The 18,794-nt window shown below is 42.9% G+C and overlaps 1 protein-coding gene across 3 annotated transcripts in view; it reads right to left on the minus strand.

Annotated features, from left to right (window-relative positions):
• Positions 1-14,547, minus strand: part of Cfap92 (cilia and flagella associated protein 92 (putative)) — a 35,466-nt gene extending 20,919 nt beyond the window's left edge. The window contains exons 1-6 of one of the 3 annotated variants that reach the window (XM_077793489.1): positions 14,286-14,547; positions 13,446-13,636; positions 13,037-13,241; positions 10,509-10,652; positions 9,068-9,143; positions 8,432-8,556 (exon numbers count right to left, since the gene is read on the minus strand). In XM_077793489.1, the coding sequence (XP_077649615.1) occupies positions 8,432-8,556; positions 9,068-9,143; positions 10,509-10,652; positions 13,037-13,241; positions 13,446-13,636; positions 14,286-14,547 (1,003 nt within the window). Of the gene's footprint in view, positions 1-8,431; positions 8,557-9,067; positions 9,156-10,508; positions 10,653-13,019; positions 13,242-13,445; positions 13,637-14,285 lie in introns of those variants that run through there. The other 2 variants (XM_077793488.1, XM_077793490.1) reach the window with 2 other exon arrangements.
• Positions 14,548-18,794: the final 4,247 nt, after the last annotated feature.

Here is an 18,794-nt window from a genome sequence, read left to right on the forward strand (position 1 = left end):
AGGGATGGAGGGATAGATGGGTAGAAGGATAGATTGATGGATAGATGGATAAATAGTTGGATATAATGATAGATGGATAGTTGGGTGGATGGATACATAGAGGAATGGATGGATAGATGGATACAGGGATAGATGGATGGATGGATGGAATGATGGGTGAATGGACAACTGGTTAGATGGATGGATAGACAGATGAACAGATGAAAGGATACACAGATGGGTTGATAAGCATGGGAAAGATGGATGGATAAATGGATATACAGATGGATTGACGAATGGATAGATGGATGAATGAATATATGGATGAATTCATAGAAGAATAGATTGAAGGATGGGTGTATGGATAGATAGGTAGATGGTTGGAGGGATGGATGGATTGATGGGTAGGTAGAAGAATGGATTGGTGGATGGATAGATGCATAGATGGTAGGATGGATGGATGGATAGATGATTGCATGGATGGATGGAAAGATGGATGGATGAATGGATATACAGACAGATTAATAGATAGATAGATACATGGATAGAGATGGGTAAATAGATGGATGGATTGATAGATATATAGATGGATGGATGGAAGGATAGATGGACATGTTGTTGGATAGATGGATGGATGGATAGAAAAATGGATTGATGGGTAGATAGATGGAATGATGGATGATAGAAGGATGATTCAATAGATGAAAAGATGGATGAATCAAGGATAGACAAATGGATTCATAGAAGGATGGATAGGTGGATGGATGGTTAGATGGATGAATGGATAGATGAATGGATGGAGAGACAGATGTATTGATGGGTGGATGGATAGAAGGATCAATAGACAAATGGATTAATGGATAGATAGATAGAGATAAAGATGGATGGATAAATAGATGGGTGAATTGATGGATATATAGATGGATGGATAGAAGGATGGAATGAAGGATGGCTGGATGGATATATGGTTATAATGGATGGATAGATACATGGGTGTATGGATGACTGGAGGGACAGACAGATGTATTCATACAAGGATGGATGAATAGGTGGATAGATGGATGAATGGATGAATAGAGATATGGATGGATGGATAGGCAGATGGATTGATGGGTGGATGGATAGAAGGATAAATAGACAAATGGATGGATGGATAGATAGATAGATATGAAGATGGATGATTGATGAATGTGTAGATGGATTGATAGACTGATGAATGGATGGAATGATGGATGGCTAGATGGAAAGATGGTTAGATGGATGATAGATAGATGGATATATGGATAAATACAGGGACAGACAGGTGGATTTATAGATGGATGGATATATAGACAGATGGATGGATTGATAAATAGATGGATGCATAGAGAGAGATGGATAGATAGATGGATCAATAGATGGATGAATAGATATATAGAGGAATGGATTGGTGGATGGATGGATGAATAGATTGATGAATGGATAGATAGATGAATATATTGATGGACAGATAGATGGATGGATTGATGGATATGTAGATGGAAGGATAGTTATATAGATAGATGGATAGATGGATAGACAGATGGATTGATGGATGGATGGATAAAATGGTGGTTGGATAGATGAATAGATAGATGGGTCAATTAACAAATGGAGGGATAAATAGATGGATGGATGGAAGGATGGATAAATGGATGGATAGATGGATCATTAGATGAATAGATGGGTAGATAGATTAATGGATTGATAGATGAACAGATTAATGAATGGATATATGGATAATGGATGGATAGATGAATGGATAGAAGGATAGTTGGATTTATAGGTGGATGGATTATAGATAGAGAGATAGAGGGATTGATAGATTGATAGAATGATGGTTGGATAGATAGAAGAATGGATTCATGGATAAATAGATGGATGGATTGATAGATGTATAGATGAAATGATAGATATATAGGTGGATGGACTGATGGATAGATGGATGGCATGATGGATGGATGGATAAACAGATAGATGGATTGATTGATGAATGGAGGGATTTATGGGATCATACATGGATGGATAGATGAATAGATGGATGGATGGATAGATGGACGAATGGATTCACAGATGGATGGATAGATGCGTGGATTGATGGCTGGATGGATAGATAGATGAATAAATTCATGGATGGAGGGTTAGATAGATTTATAAGTAGATGGATATATAGATAGATTGGTAGAGAGATGGATAGATAGACAGATGGATTAATAGATGGACCAACGATGGATGGATAGATACATAGACGAATGGATTGATGTATAAAAGGATAGATTGATGGATGGATAGATAGACAAATGGATTAATGGATGGATAGATAGATGGATGAATGGAGGGATAGACAGATGGATTTATAGATGGATGGATGAAGAGATAGATGGATAGAAAGATGGATGGATATATAGACAGATGGATTGATAGATGGATTGATGGATAGATGATAGATGAATGGATGGATAGATAGATGGATAGATACATAGACAAATAGATTGATGGATGGATAGCTAGATGGATGGATGAAATGATAGATGGTTGGATGAATGGATTGAGGGTTGAATGGAGGGACAGACTGATGGATTCAGAGATGGGTAGATATGGCTGGTCTGAAGGTAGTGAGTTATCTCAATTGATTGTTCAGAGATGGGTAGATAAATGGAAGGATGGATGGAAGGATGGATGGATGGATTGATGGATGGATGGATGGATGGATAGACAAATGGATGGATGGATGGATAATAGATATTTGGATGGATAGGTACATGGATGATTCATGGATGGATGGATAGATGGGTGGATGGAGGAATGGATAGCTGGTTGCATGGGTGGATGGATGGATGCATAGAGATGGATTGATAGATGTAGATGGATCAATACATGGATGGATAGAGAGATTGATGGTTGGATAAATGGATGGATTGATGGATGGATGGATAGATGGATAGAAACTTGTATGGATGGATAGAGAGATGGATGGATACATAGACAAATAGATTGATAGATAGATTAATGGATGGGTGGATAGATAAATATATAGATGGATTTATACATGAATAGATAGATAGATGGATGGATAAATAGAGGGATGGATTAATTGGTGTATAGATGGATAGAAAGATGAATGGATTAATGGATAGATATATGAATGGTTGAATGGATGGATGACAGATAGATGGATCAATGGATGAATTAGGGGTAGACATATGGGATCATAGATGGATGGATGGATAGATGGATGGGTTGATGGTTGATTGGATAGATGGATTGTTAGATGGGTGGATGGGATAGATAGATGAGTGGATTGAATGATAGATGGATAGATGGAGGATGGATGGTTGGATGAATGGGTGGATAGATAGATGATGGACCAATGGATGAATCAAGGGATAGACAGGTGGATTCATACATGGATGGAAAAGTAGATATATAGATGGTTAGATGAATGGATTGATGGATACATGGTTGTATTGATGGATAGATGAATAGATGGATCATTAAATGGAAGGATGGATAGATAGACAAATAGATTGATAGATGGATGAATTAATGGATGGAAATATGGATTAATAGATGGATGAATGGATAGACAGGTTAATGGATTAATGAATAGATGAATGAATTGATGGATAGACAGAGATATATGATGGATAAATAGATGGGTGGATTAATGGATGTGTAGATGGAAGATAGATGGATAGATTTATGAATGGATGGATAGATAGTCAAATAGATGGCTGGATGGGTAGATGGATAGATGGATCGATGAATGAATGGAGGGATAGACAAATGGATTCATAGAAGGATAAATGGGTGGATGGATAGATTTATGGATAGATAGACTTATGGGTTGATAAATGGATGTATGAATGAATAGATACATTGATGAATGAATAGATAGATGATGAATAAATGCATGTATTGATGGATTGGTGAATGGAATGATGAATGGATGAACAATTGGATGGATGGATAGATGGATGGAAGGACAGAAAAATGGTTTGATAGATAGATTGATAGAATGATGGATGAGTGGATGTATAGATGGATCAGTGGATTAATGGAGGGATAGACAGATGGATTTATAGTTGGATTAATACATGAATGGATAGATGAAGGGATGGATGGATGGATAGATGGATAGATGGATGGATAGATGAATGGATTGATGGATAGATGAATGGATGGAATGATGGATAGATGAATAATTGGTTGGTTGGATGGATGGATAAATGAATAGATGGGTACATGTGAAGATAGAAGAATGGATTGATTGATGGATATATGGATAGAGTAATGGATGGATGGATAGATAGATGAATGAATAGTTAAGTAGTTGGATGGATAGATAGATGAATGGATTGATAGATGGATGGATGGGCGCATAGACAGATGGGTTGATAAATGGATGGATAGATAGATAAATAGATGGATAGATAGAGAAATCAATGGATAGATAAATAGTCAGAAGATTGATGAATGGCTGGCTGGCTGGATGGGTGGTAGATGGATGGATAGATGAATGCAGAGGTAGATAGAAGGATGAATTGATGGATGGATAGATGGGTGGATGGATGGAAAAATGGATGAAGGAATGGAAGGAATGATAGATAGATTAATGGATGGACAGATGCATGGATGGATGGATGGATGGATGGATAGATGCAGAGATAGAAGAATGGATTAATGGATGAATGTAGTAATGGATCAGTGGATAGATAGATAGATAGATGGGTTGGATAGCTAGATGGTTGGATGGATGGATGGATGGAGGCATGGATGGAGGCATGGACAGATGGATGGATAGTTTGGTGCATGGATAGATTGATGAATGGATGGATGGATAATTGGGTATATGGATAGACAGATGGATGAATGGATAGAAGGATAGACAGATGGGTTTACATATGGACAGATGAATGGATGAAAAAATGGATGGATGGATGTAGAGAGGGATGGATAGATGAATCAATGGATAAATGGATGGATAGATGGATGGATGCAGAGAGAAGAATGGATTGATGGATAGATAGATGGAGTAATGGATGGATAGATAGATACATAGACAGATGCATAAATAGGTAGATGGTTGGTTGGATGGATGGATAGATGGATAAATGGAGGGAATGATGGATAGATAAATGGGTAGATGATAGAATGGATGGAAGGATACATGATTGCATGCGTGGATGGATAGATTGATGGGATGATATACAGATAGATTGATAGATGATAAATAGATACATGGATAAATAGGAGGGAATGATAGAAAGATGGATGGATAAATGAATTGATGGATATATAGATGGATGGATGGAAGAATAGATGGATAGGTGGATGAATAGAAGCATAGATGGACAGATGGATGGATGGATAGACAGATGGATGAAATGATGGATGAATAAATGGATAGACAGATAGATGGATTGATATAGGTATGAATGGATAGATAGATACATGGATAGATGGATGGATGGATGGATAGATGGATGGATGGATGGATAGAGAGATCAATGGATAGATAAATAGATGGATTGATGGATAGATAGACAGATGGATCAATGGATAATTGGTTGGATGGATGGATAGATAGATGGATGGATGGATAGATGGATAGATTGATGGATGGATGGATGGATGGATGAATAGATGGATAAATAGATGGATAAATGGACAGAGGAATAGATAGATGGGTGGAAATGATGTATGGAATAGACAGATGGATGGTTGAATAAATAAAGAGTTGGATGAATAGATGGATGGAAGAATAGACAGATGGATTGGGACATGGATGAATGGATGGTTGGATGGTTGAATGGGTAGATAGATAGATGTGTTAATAGCTTAATAGATAAGATGAATGGATGTATAGATTAATGAATGGATAGATGGGTGGATAGAGAGATGGATGAATGAATAGATAGATAGTTTGGTGGATGAATGGGTAGAATGATGGATGCATAAATAGAAGAATGGATTGATGGATGCATGAAATAATGGATGGATGAATGGAAAGATAGATGGATAGTTAGATGGTTGGATAGATAGATGGACAGATGATGGACAGATGGAATGATAGATGAATGGATGAATGGATAGATGGATGAATGAATGGATGGATGCATACATATATACACAGACTGATGGATGGATGGATAGATAGATATATGGATGTATAGATGGATGGATAGACAGATCGATAAATGGATGGGTAGATGGTTGTACAGATAGACAAATGGATTGATGGATGATAGTTGTTTGGATGGATGGATAGATAAAGAGATGGATTGATGGATAGATGGATGGAGATAGATGGATGGGATTATAGATAATGGATAAAGAGGTAAATAAATAGATGGATGGATGGATAGATAGGTAGATGGGTATATTGATAAATGGATGGATAGATGGATATATGGAATGATAGATGGATAGATGGTTGGTTGGATGGATGGATGAATATATAGGTAGATGAATATTTGGATGGATGGCTAGATTATTGTATGGATGGATAGATATATACATGGATAGATAAATGGATGGATATAAAGATTGATGGATAGATAAATAGATAGGCTAATTGATGGATAGATGGATGGAGGGATGGAAGGAGGGATGGATAGATGGGTGGATTGATGGATGGATGGATAATTGGTTAGATGTGTGGATAGATAGATGGATCAATGGAATGACTGATAAACTGAGGGATAGATGGGTAAATAGATGCTGTATAGATAGATAGAAGGATGGAAAGAAAGGAGGATGGATGGATATGTGGATGGCTGGATATATGGATAGATGGATGGATGGATGGATGGATAAATGAAGAGATGGATGGATAAATGAATGGATGAATAAACAGATGGATAGATGGGATGATGGATGATGGATAATTAGTTGGATCAATGGATAGATAGATGGATAAACAGATGGGTGGATGGATTGATGGATGGGTCAGTGAATGGATGGTGGATGGATAGATGGATTGAGGTGGATTGAAGAACAGATGGATAGATCAACGTATAAATGGATGGATGGACTGATGAAGATGGATGGGTGGATGAAGGATAGATGGATGAACAGGTATATAGACAGATAATTGATGGATGGATGGATGGATGGATGGATACATAGATGAATGGATTGATGAATGGATGGATGAATGGATGAATATATGGATGGTTATATTGATTTATGAATTGATGGATGCATGAGTTAATAAATGAATAAATGATAGATGATGAATGGATAGATAGATGGATAGATGGATGTATGGATCAATGGTTAAATAGAAGAATGGGTAGATAGATGGATGGATGGAGAGGTAGATGGATGGGTGGGTGGGTGGATGGATGGGTGGATGAATGGATGGAAGGAAGGAAAGAAGAATAGATGAATAGATAGATGGATATATGGATAGATAGAATGATGGGTGGATGGATTCATGAATAGATAGATGGATATATACATGTTTGGATGGGTAGATAGGTGGATGGTTAGACAGATGGATGGATGGATGGATGGTTTAATAGATGGATGCACAGGTTAATAAATGATAGATGATAGATTGACAGATGGATGGATGGATGAATAGATGAATGGATTGATAGTTGAATGGATGGATGAATTAATAGGTATATAAATAAATGGATAGGTGGATGAATAGGTAGATAGATGGGTGGATGGATAGATGTATGGAGATGGATAGATGGATGGATGATGAACAGATGGGTGGGTGGATAGATGAATGGGAAGATGGATGAATGGATGGATTATGGTAGGATAGATTAATGGATAGATGGATAGTTGGATGGATGGATAGATGGATGATTATAATCACAGATGTATGTATAGATGGATAGACAGATGGATAGAAGATGTATGGATATATGGATGAATGCATAGGTAGATAGATGGATAAATTAATGGAATGATAGATTAATGGATGGATGAAATGATAGATGGAATAATGTATAGGTGGATTGATGGTTGGATGGATGGATGGATAAATAGGTGGATGGTTGGATAGATAGGTGAATGGTTGGATGGATAAATGGATGGATGGATAGATAGATGAGTGGATGTATGGATGGGTGGTAGAATAGATTGATGTTTGGATGGAAGGATAGATGGTTAGATGCATGGATGGATGTATAGATGGATACAAAGATGGATGGATGGATGGATGGTTTGTAGGTGGATGGATGGATGGATAGATAGAATAATGGATAGGTGTATGGACCTTAGATAGAATAATAAATAGGTGGATGGACAGATTGGTGGATGGTAGGGATTGGATGAATACGTTGAAAATACATATAGCATAGTGTCTAACTTTTGGTAAGATATCAAAGAATCCTATTCAAACATTATAAATTTGACATATTTTATAATTTGCAGTCAAGTTATAAAATTTCAAAATCTCACTCTATCTTACTTTGAGATCTTTGTTTTTCTAACATGTCTGTTAAGCTGTTTAATGATTTTTTCTCAATAATTTCCTTAATCTCCAACATTGTTGCCCCGGCCAAAGGAACAACTGGTGTTCTTGAAGTGCTTCGTCTAGAAAATCCACAAAGAGAAAAAAAAATTAATGAAGATTAAAAAAAACATCAGATGATTGTGGGGGCACATGCCTGTAATCCCAGAGGCTTGGGAGTCTGAGGCAGGAGGATCATGAATTCAAAACCAGCCTCAGAAAAAGCGAGGCCCTAAGTAACTTAGTGAGACCCTGTCTCTAAATAAATACAAAAAAAAAGAATAAGGGATGTGGCTCAGTGGTCAAGTACCCCTGAGTTCAATCTCTAGTATCTCCCTCTAAAAAAAATTGCACCTCATAAGGTGACCATTTTGAGGACTGCATGCAGAGACCACCATGCTTGAGGCACGGGGTCATATAAATACAAGCTTTTCTTTCTTTCTGTGTTCTTTAATTTTGCCTGGCTTGCACAAGTTCCAATTTAACCACAATTACTAAATTAAAGAGAAAACTTCCCCTGAGTTGTAACAGGTCCCATCCAAGAGGGGATCTCTTCCCACCCCCACCCACAAAATAACAGGATACCATCCTTACCGAACTGAAGAAAGATCATCCATTTTGAGTGACTTTTCATAGTCCTCGTTGTTCTTGGAAATGATTTCAGGCTCTGCTTGGTGAGAACCTGATAATATTAGCAAATGTCACCAAAGTTCTTATTCCATGCTGATTCAGTAAGAAACAGGGACCCCCTTCCACATTTCTGTAATGCCAGCCTTGAGGCAGAAGGCCAGGTGTGTGGTAAGCACCCCGAAAAATAAATTTGGGGGCTGGGGTGGTGGCTCAGTGGTAGAGCACTTGCCTAGCATGTGTGAGGCACTGGGTTCGATTCTCAGCACCCTGTATAAATAAATAAAATAAAAGTCCACTGACAACTTAAAAATATTTTCCAAAAAAAAGGTTTGTTAGTCATTACCAAGTGCATGGATAATGAATATGTGGATGAGACTCATTTTAATTATTTGGACAAATGGAGGCCCTCACAGAGAAAAAAGAAGAAAATGTATTAGATATTAAATTGTCCACTTTGGTACTGTTTAGACCTGGGCACTCTTCAGATGCAAAAAAAAAATCTATTGGGAATATTAAGCAATTTTCATTCCTATTAGCAGAGGGAATAGTAAGATGTTTAGGGAAATTTTTTAAGGAAAGTACATGTGATAACATATTAGTGATCTCAGAATACAGTAATATGACATGCATCCTCATCTTATAGATGAGAAATTTGCTTTCATATTCATCTAGGGTCTGGGGTTTTAGCTCAGTGGTAGAGAGCTTGCCCAGGGACACTCCACAGCAGGTCCAACCACCAGAATGGGAAGTTACACCCCCACATACATGATATGTCAAAATGCACTCTGTCATGGAGAGCTATAAAGAACAAATTTTTTAAATTAAAGAAAAAAGAAAAACACAAAGAAGTTTGCTTTCCTATGCTGAGCAAAATGTTACACGGGTGGCCATAGGTGGTGGAATGATTATTTTTCCTTTTTAATTAATTTTCTGTATCTGCCAAATTTTCTTTATAAATCCACTTCTATCACTTCTAGGGTCAGCAACGTTTCTTGCAAGTCATCAACAGATGAAAATTAAAGAAAAAGAAGCAACAATAAAATTGATGGAGGGAGCAAGAGCACAGGGCGGGGCCTTGCAGGATGGAACGCAGTGCGGGCAGCTGCCGCTACATGGGAGGGACTGCAATGCACCTTCAGCTGCCGCTACATGGGAGGGACTGCAGTGCACCTTCAGCTGCCGCTACATGGAAGGGACTGCAGTGCACCTTCAGCTGCCGCTACATGGAAGGGACTGCAGTGCACCTTTACCTGCCGCTGCATGGAAGGGACTGCAGTGCACCTTTACCTGCCAAGCTGCATGGGAGGGACTGCAGTGCACTTTTAGCTGCTGCTACACGGGAGGCTCCATCAAGGGTTACACACAATCTCACTCACAGCTTTTCCACAAAGGTACTGCTACTCACCTGGAAAAAGTTTTGAGTGTTTCTCTGCTTTTTCCGGTTTTCCTAAGAGATGCTCCTCATCCCACTCCTCTTTGTTGATGCTGGCTTTCTCCTGGCTCAGATTGCACTGTCTTCTTTGATCTAAAACCAAACGTCTCACTTCCTCTAGAATGCGGGAGAAAGGATCGTGGACTCAGTCGGTTAGAGGCACCTCCTGCAGACCCTCTACCTGACCATCGCTTGACTCATGATGGACATGAAGGAATAGGTAAGGTAGATGAGGCCGAACATAGGGCTGTCATCTCAGAAGCTGGGGAGGCTGAGGCAGGAGGATGGCAAGTTGGAGGCCAGCCTCAGCAACTTAGCTGAGGTCCCCAGCTACTCAGTGAGACCCTGTCTCTAAATAAAATATAAAAAGGGCTGGGGACAGGGCTCAGTGGTTAAGTGTCTCCCAGGTTCAATTCCTAGTACCCCAAAAAAACAAAACAAAAATAATAGACCACTGTGCTAACAAGTTCTGGCTCATGAATTACCCTGCTGAATAAATTGCCTCTTTTCTTTGTAATTTGAAACAGACTTCTTAAAGCGTTCCTTTACTCCCAAGAAACAAAGAGTGTATTTCGGGAATCCTGGGACCAAAGGAAGGATTTGGAACCACAGGTACTCCAGACCCCACAGGAAACTATTAACGATGATCATCTCTGGAGAGACATCATGCGATATTGATTTTTTTTTCTCCTTTTGGTACTCTGTTGCTAAGTTGTTTTTACGAAGTTAATATGCACGGCCTTTATTAGTGGGAAAAACACAAATCACAATAGCCCAACCATGAATGGAACCAGCCTAGGTGTTCATCAACAGATGAATGGATAGAGAAAATGTGGTATCAGTATCTATACACCATGGAGTGGGGTTTTTATCTTATTATTATTTTATTTTATTATTTATTATCATTTTATTATTATTATTATTGTTTTTGGTACCAAGGATTGAACCCAGGGGTGCTCAACCACTGAGGCCCAGCCACATCCCCTTTTTTATATTTCATTTAGAGACAGGGTCTCCCTGAGTTGTTCAGGGCCTCGCTAAAGTTGCTGAGGCTGGCCTCCAACTTGCCATCCTCCTGCCTCAGCCTCCTGAGCCTCTGGGATGACAGGTGTGCACCACTATGGCTGGGCATAATGATATTTTTATTCAGCCATAAAGAAAATGAAATTATGGCATCTGCAGGAAAATGGATGGAACTTGAGAACATTATGTTAATCAAAGCAAGCCAAACTCAGAAAATCGAGGGTCATATGTTTTCTTTTATGTGTGGGAGCTACCGAGGAAAATCAAAAAGGTGGTGGGTGTCGTGAGACCAGTACAGGAGAGGAACCAGACGGAGGGAGAGAAGGGCAGGGAGAGGGGAACCATATTGGCCAAATGACACTGTGTGTGAATATGTAATAGCAAATCCCATCGTTATACATAATTATGGGGCTGGGGATAGAGCTCAGTTGGCAGAGAGCTTGCCTTGTATGCACAAGGTCCTGGGTTCAAGCCCCAGCACCACAAAAAAAAAAAAGAGAAGAAAACATAATTACAATGCACCAATAAAAATATGGGAAAAGAGCCGCGTGTTGGCACACACCTGTCATCCCAATGGCTGGGGAGGCTGAGGCAGGAGGATGGCAAGTTGGAGGCCAGCCTCAGCCACTGAGCAAGACCCTAAGCAACTCAGCGAGACCCTGTCTCTAAATAAAATATAAAAAGGGCTGGGGACCGGGCTCAGGAGTTAAGCACTCCTGGGTTCAATCCTGGGTACCGGACCCCCCCAAAAAAAGGTAGTTTAGTGAATCTCCACTAGGGGGCAGTGTTGGCCTCCTGGGGACATGGAGAAACGTCTAAAATGTTTTCAAGGGTCACTGTGAGAAGCTATTGCTGACAGCTAGTGTAGAAAGACCCCGGATGCTGCTAAACACCCTATCATGCCCAGGAAATGCACTACAAGCAGGATTTTGCCTGGACCAGAATGTCAACAGTGCCAAGAAATGATCAAAAAGGAGAGGCCCAAGTCCCCAGTGGCAGAACAGGTCCCCTTGAGAAGACAGGCCCAGTAGGCACCGTTGGTTCCAATTCTACCATTAAAACAAAAGTGATGATCTTACTTTGCTCACTGTAAAATGGGGAGAATTATATTTGTCTGCAAGTAAAAAATAATAATGGTTCTCTTATACATGTTTTCTTATTTTTTTTTTTTTCTTTTCTTTTCTTTTTTTACCAGGAATTGAACCCAGGGGCGCTTAACCACGGAGCCCCATCCCCAGCCTCTTTTTATATTTTATTTAGAGACAGGGTCTCGCTAAGTTGCGTGGGGCTAAGTTGCTGAGGCTGGCCTCTACCTTGCCATCCTCCTGCCTCAGCCTCCCCAGCTGCTCCAGGCAAAAGTTACAAATCTTGAAACATTTTATATTTCAGGGTTTTGGATGAGGGTTACTCAAACCCTAGGGAGAAATCCCAAGCTTCCAGAAACATCTCAAGAGTTAACACTGAAATGCCTGACTTACCGAAAGATCCTGCTTCTTCCAAATAACTGGCGGCCTTCAATCGGTAATACCTGACTTTCTTTGAAATCTTGTCCTTGGTATCCCAGAGCCTCAAGGTTATTTTATGGAAATTTATTTTCTTTAGCAATTCCTTCGTCACATTGATGTTAAAACTTTGGCTCCAAGACACCCATAATTTGCCACCTTCAAGCCATGGCTTAATAGTCTGTATTTAAAAAAAAAAAAGAGATATCTAGTTAAGAGAAAGTCATGTGATTGCAGGTTGTCAGCAGGGGTGGGTGGCCTGGGACCCTGAATTCCTAGCAAGCCCCAGGTGATGCTCACCCTGCGAGTCCCTGGAACACATTTTGCCGCAGTGCATAGTATTCTACTTGCCGGGACGCATGCGCACACACACCACCCCACACACCTTGACTCCGGAGTCCAGGAACACCTTGGCCATTCCGGGAAACATCACCATGTCCACCATCTTAGGTTCCTCGTCATCTGGCAGGAGGAAATACTCAATGTGGTAGAAACGACGAAGCTTTGCAATGTGATTGTCCAGTTTGGGGTGTTTCTTGAATTTTTCCAGAATGTTTAGATATTTTCCTTTAATTCCTAGAAGGGGTTAAGTTGAATGAATGAGCTTTGTTTTCACCACGTGGGGGAAAAGCAGGCCTCTCGCCACAGCCCCCTGGAGCCCAGTGCTATGGGAAGGGCCTCCCAGAGGCCCCGCATGGAAACTTTGATCACCAGCCTGTGCGGGCTGCTGGAATGTTCTAGAATGGTTTAAGAGGTAGAGAGCCTCGTGGGAGGAACTTAGGTCATTGGAATGTGACCTTGAAAGGAACATTGGGGCCACAGGTGGCATCTGCTCGTCATCCTCTGACTTGGGAGGCTGAGGCAGGAGGATCTCAAGATGGAGGCCAGCCTCAGCCACTTAGCAAGGCCCTAAGCAGTTCAGCAAGACCTTGTCTCTAAATAAAATATAAAAAGGGCTGGGGACGGGGCTCAGGGGTGAAGCACCCCTGGGTTCAATCCTTGCCCCCCCCCAAAAAAAAACTTATGCTAAGTTGCTACATTGCTGAGGCTGGCCTCCAACTTTTGATCCTCCTGCCTCAGCCTCCAAAGCTGCTGGGATGGCAGGCGTGCCCCACGGGCATCCATAAAAAAAAATGCAGACTGACTGGGAGCACATCACCTGCTTCTCAGTAGCACCACCCACTTTTTTTTGCAAAATGAATTGGAATTCTGCTTGACCACCTACCAAAATTCACCGGGAATGCCAGAGAGATAATGAATTTGCAGGGGACCACCTGGGGGACGTCAGGCTCATAGGGGCTGGCGGGCTCTTCTTCCAAGGAGCCGAGGGTGCCGTAGCGACCGTCGTAGTCGTACTCTTGCACCCTGGTCCCCAGGTAGTCCTCCATCACACAGTCGTTGGTGGTCTGGAAAAAGCTATGTAGAGAAGTCGCGGGGTCGATGATGGCCGCGTCCTCATCCTCCCACTCCCAGGCGTTCAGCGACATGATGCTGGGCTGGCTGTCCCGGCTGGGAGAGAAGAAAGGTGGAGTCACCCTCTGCCTGCAGGAGGGAAGCCCCGCCTCCTTGGAGAAGCCCCGCCTCCTTGGGGAAGCCCCGCCCCTTCTCTCCTTCCCCTCTTCTCCTGCAGGGCTGTCCCCTCACCCCACTCAGACACTGAATGGGCATTGGATGCTGGCCTGAGGGGACAAGTTCAAGATCTATAGAGGTAGCCAAGCACAGGCGGTGGCTCATGCCTGTCATCTCAGTGGCTGGGGAGGCTGAGGCAGGAGGACCGCAAGTCGGAGGCCAGCCTCAGCCACAGAGTGAAGCCCTAAACAACTCAGGGAGACCCTGTCTCTAAATAAAAAAAAAAAAATAGAAAGGGCTGGGGACGGGGCTCAGTGGGGTGAGCCCCCCCTGGGTTCAATATCTGGTCCCCCCCAAAAAAGAAAATCTATGGAGACACAATCCCGGGGACTGTTGGAGGCGGGCGGGGAGGCCGGGCTGGGAGGCCGAGCTGGGGGGCTGGGCTGGGACATCTGGAGTGAGGAGACACATAGGGACCAGGGTCCTCCAAGACGCGGGGTACCTGTGCGCGAGGTGGCAGCCCCTCGGCTCAGCCCTTGGCCTCAGTTGCCCCCGGGACTGGACAGCAGCGAAAAGCCCCGCGGGCGGGCGCAGCAGCTGCGAGTCCCTCAGGCCCTGGCCGCTCGGCTTTGTTTGGCCGTTGCTAGGAGACGGGCGGGCACTGGAGGCTAGGGGCGGGGCTAGGGGCGGGGCTAGGGGCGGGGCCTCGGGGCCCAATCAAAGTCTGTCAAACTGGTGCGTTCGAGTTCCTAGACCCGTTGTGCTTTCATCCGTTCAGTCTTTAAGGAGCTCCTACTCTGGGCATAAGCACTTATTATGCTCCTGATGTTTTTCTTTTTCTTTTTTTTTTTTTGGAGGGGGGTACCAGGGATTGATCCCAGGGGCACTGAACCCCTGAGCCCCCTCCCCAGCCCTATTTTGTATTTTATTTAGAGACAGGGTCTCCCTGAACTGCTTAGGGCCTCGCTTTGGCTGAGGCTGGCTTTGAACACTTGATCCTCCTGCCTCAGCCTCCGGAGCTGCTGGAACTACAGGGGGGCACCACCATGCCCTGCTATACAGGCAGGGAGCTAACACTCTGGGCAATGTTGGAGCTCTTAGGGTTTGGGTCTAGAATGTTCCCCCACAGGCTTGTGTGTTGGAAGCATGGTACCCCCATGCAGCAAGGTGCAAAAATGGGGCTTTTAAGCAATGACTAGTTCACAAGGGCTTTGACCTTATCCGTGGATTAATCCTTTGAAGGCTAAATACATTACTGGGGGTGGAGCCTAGTGAAAGGAAGTAGGCTCTGTCTATCTCTGTCTGTCCCTCTCTCTCATTCCTTTTCCTGGCTGCCACGAGCTGACCATATTTCTTCCCTAGATGTGCCTAAGAATCCCGCAGAAAAAATATCAGAAATTAGATTCTGGCCCATATCTGTAAAACCAGCACCTCCGGAGGCTGAGGCAGGAGGATTGCAAGTTGGAGGCCAGCCTCAGCAACTTAGCCAGGCCTTCAGCAACTTAGCAAGACCCTGTCTCTAAATAAAAAATTTTAAAAAAGGGCTGGGGATGTGGCTTGTGGCTAAGCACCCCTGGGTTCAATCTCTGGTACAAAAAAAAAAAATTGGTTAGGTTGTACTTTGATAATGAATCAGGTGGGGAAACGAGTGTTTGTACTCCTTGACCCAATATTACATCACCCAGGATCCAGAACAAACTGTTCTCCATATTATTTTAACGAAGAAAACGTTGAAAACCACTTCTTGGCCAGGTACAGTGGCGCACACCTGTCATCCCAGCAATTGAGGAGGCTGAGGCAGGAGGATCGCAAGTTGGAGGCCAGCCTCAGCGAAAAGACCCTAAGCAACTCAGGGAGACCCTGTCTCTAAATAAAATTCAAAAAAAAAAAAAAGAGGGCTGGGGATGTGGCTTAGGGGGGTTGAGTGCCTCTGGTTAAATCCCCAGTTGGAAAAAAAGGAGGAGGAGGAGGAGGAGGAGGAGGAGGAGGAGGAGGAGGAGGAGGAGGAGGAGGAGGAGGAGGAGGAAACCACTTCTTGGGACAGACACATCCGGGTAACTCGATGAACTCTAGAGAAAAGTTAACGATGGCAACGCTGTTTATTTTAATGCTTGGTTCATGTGCAAAGCGATCTGTGCTTTTTATGTCAAATTCAACGGGGGTACAATTGACATCCTGTAGAATCGTCCCCTTCAAACACTCAGGAATGCAAAAAGTCTGGGCCCGAAAGAACCAGGGTCCCCTCTTGGTGACAGGATGGTGGATTCCTTTGCCTGTTAGCATTTTTCTAGACTCTGAACAATGCACAGTTGGAATCGCCTCCAAGGATACAGAAGTGACTTCAGAGAAGGGTTTCTTTGCCAGGGCCTCTCCCCCTCCCCCCTCCCCTCCCCCCACCCCCTCCCCCAGCTCATACCAAAGAGACCCAGGAGTTTGCTCACTTTGAACCTCAAACAAAAACCTTATGGATGCAATTGGAATGATTTCCAAGGCCCCTGGTAACCGGGCCCCACAGAGGGACAGGCCCCACAGTGTGCCATTATACCCCAGGCCCCCCGAGGTGCAGGGCAGCTGCTGTGACCAGGGACCGGTCCCCAGAGCCAGGTTCTGAGAGAGTTTCTTTTCAATATTGACCGGGCCAAGAAAGTGACGGTTCAAAGGATTCCTTCAGCACAAGCAGTTACCAGCGTGGTGACAGGGGACAAAGGCATGTCACTTGTTTGCCTGGGCAACCCAGTCTCAGCAATACTAGGAAATCAAATCAGATTCCCTAGATGTGCCTAAGAATCGCCCAGAACAAATATCAAAAGATTAGATTCTGGCTGGTAGTTGGTGGCCCATGCCCGTAATACTAGCACCTGCGGAGGCTGAGGCAGGAGGATCACAAGTCGGAGGCCAACCTCAGCAACTCAGCGAGACCCTGTCTCTAAATAAAATACAAAATAGCCCCGTCCCCAGCCCTTTTTTTATATTTTATTGAGAGACAGGGTCTCACTGAGTTGCTTGGGGCCTTGCTATGCTTGAGGCTGGCCTCCAACTTGCGATCCTCCTGCCTCAGCCTCCCGAGCCACTGGGTGTGCACCACTGTTGCTACCGTTACACACACATTAACATTGTATATAATATAGTGAAGCTCGCTGTGTTTGCTCATCCCTGATTTTTTTTCCTGGCTCATGTCTTTAGACGCCAGTTCCTCATTACTATAAACAATGAGGCAGTGACCATCCTGTGGCCCTGAGTTTTTCTAAGGTAGAAGCCAAGGAGTGGAAATGGCACAAAACTTTTTGTCCCCTTTCTATGAGTTTTATAATTTTTTTAATGTAGAAAATGGTTTTGAGGTGAGGCAGCTAACTCCTTTCCAATCAAGGTGCCCCTTGGACAAAGTTTTCAAGAATGAATGGGAATGTGCTGACCTGGATACTGTGGCAGAGACTCGATTTTAGTGGCATGATTTGATTTATTTAAATAAAAGAAATAAACCACTGAGCCCCATTCTCAGCCCTATTATTATTATTATTATTATTATTATTATTACTATTACTATAATTTATTTTGAGAAAGCATGTTGCTAAGTTGTTTAGGGCCTCGAAAATTGTTGAGGCTGGCAGCAAACTTGCAATCCTCCTGCCTCAGCCTCCCAAACCACTGCGCCACCACACCCGATAGGATTTGATATTTAAAAACCACAAATGCAAGAGTCTGCCCATCTAGTTAGACAAGGATAGTGGAGCCTCTTGCTCCAAGGTGGCTGGATGACTGCTCCCAAAGCAGATACCAGGTGGACACCATCCTGCCCATTCAGGAATAGAGATGAGCAGTCACCCAAGAAGTAGGTTTTTCTGTCATCTTCCAGAAAAGTGTTCCAAGACATCAAAGAGACTAAAAAGACGTAAAAACAACCTTTGAAGCTCATCTCGGGCCAGAATTGAAACTCAGGTCCCCAAGGCCAACTTCTGAGGCAGGTGGAACTGTTTTCTGGGGAGTCCAGTGCCCCCAGCCTCCAAGGCTCATGTGCGCACTCAGCTCTAGGAGATCCCAGGCTTCATCTCAGTGGCTTCCCTTCCCCGGGCTGTCCCTCACCTTGTCCCCTCTCCTGCTAAATCCGTTTCCCCTTCTTTTCTAGTTCCCAGATGGGGCTCTCTGAACCACCACGGCCGAGCGAGAA

Source organism: Urocitellus parryii, chromosome 16, assembly GCF_045843805.1.
Source record: "Urocitellus parryii isolate mUroPar1 chromosome 16, mUroPar1.hap1, whole genome shotgun sequence".
NCBI classification, from domain to species: Eukaryota; Metazoa; Chordata; class Mammalia; order Rodentia; family Sciuridae; genus Urocitellus; species Urocitellus parryii.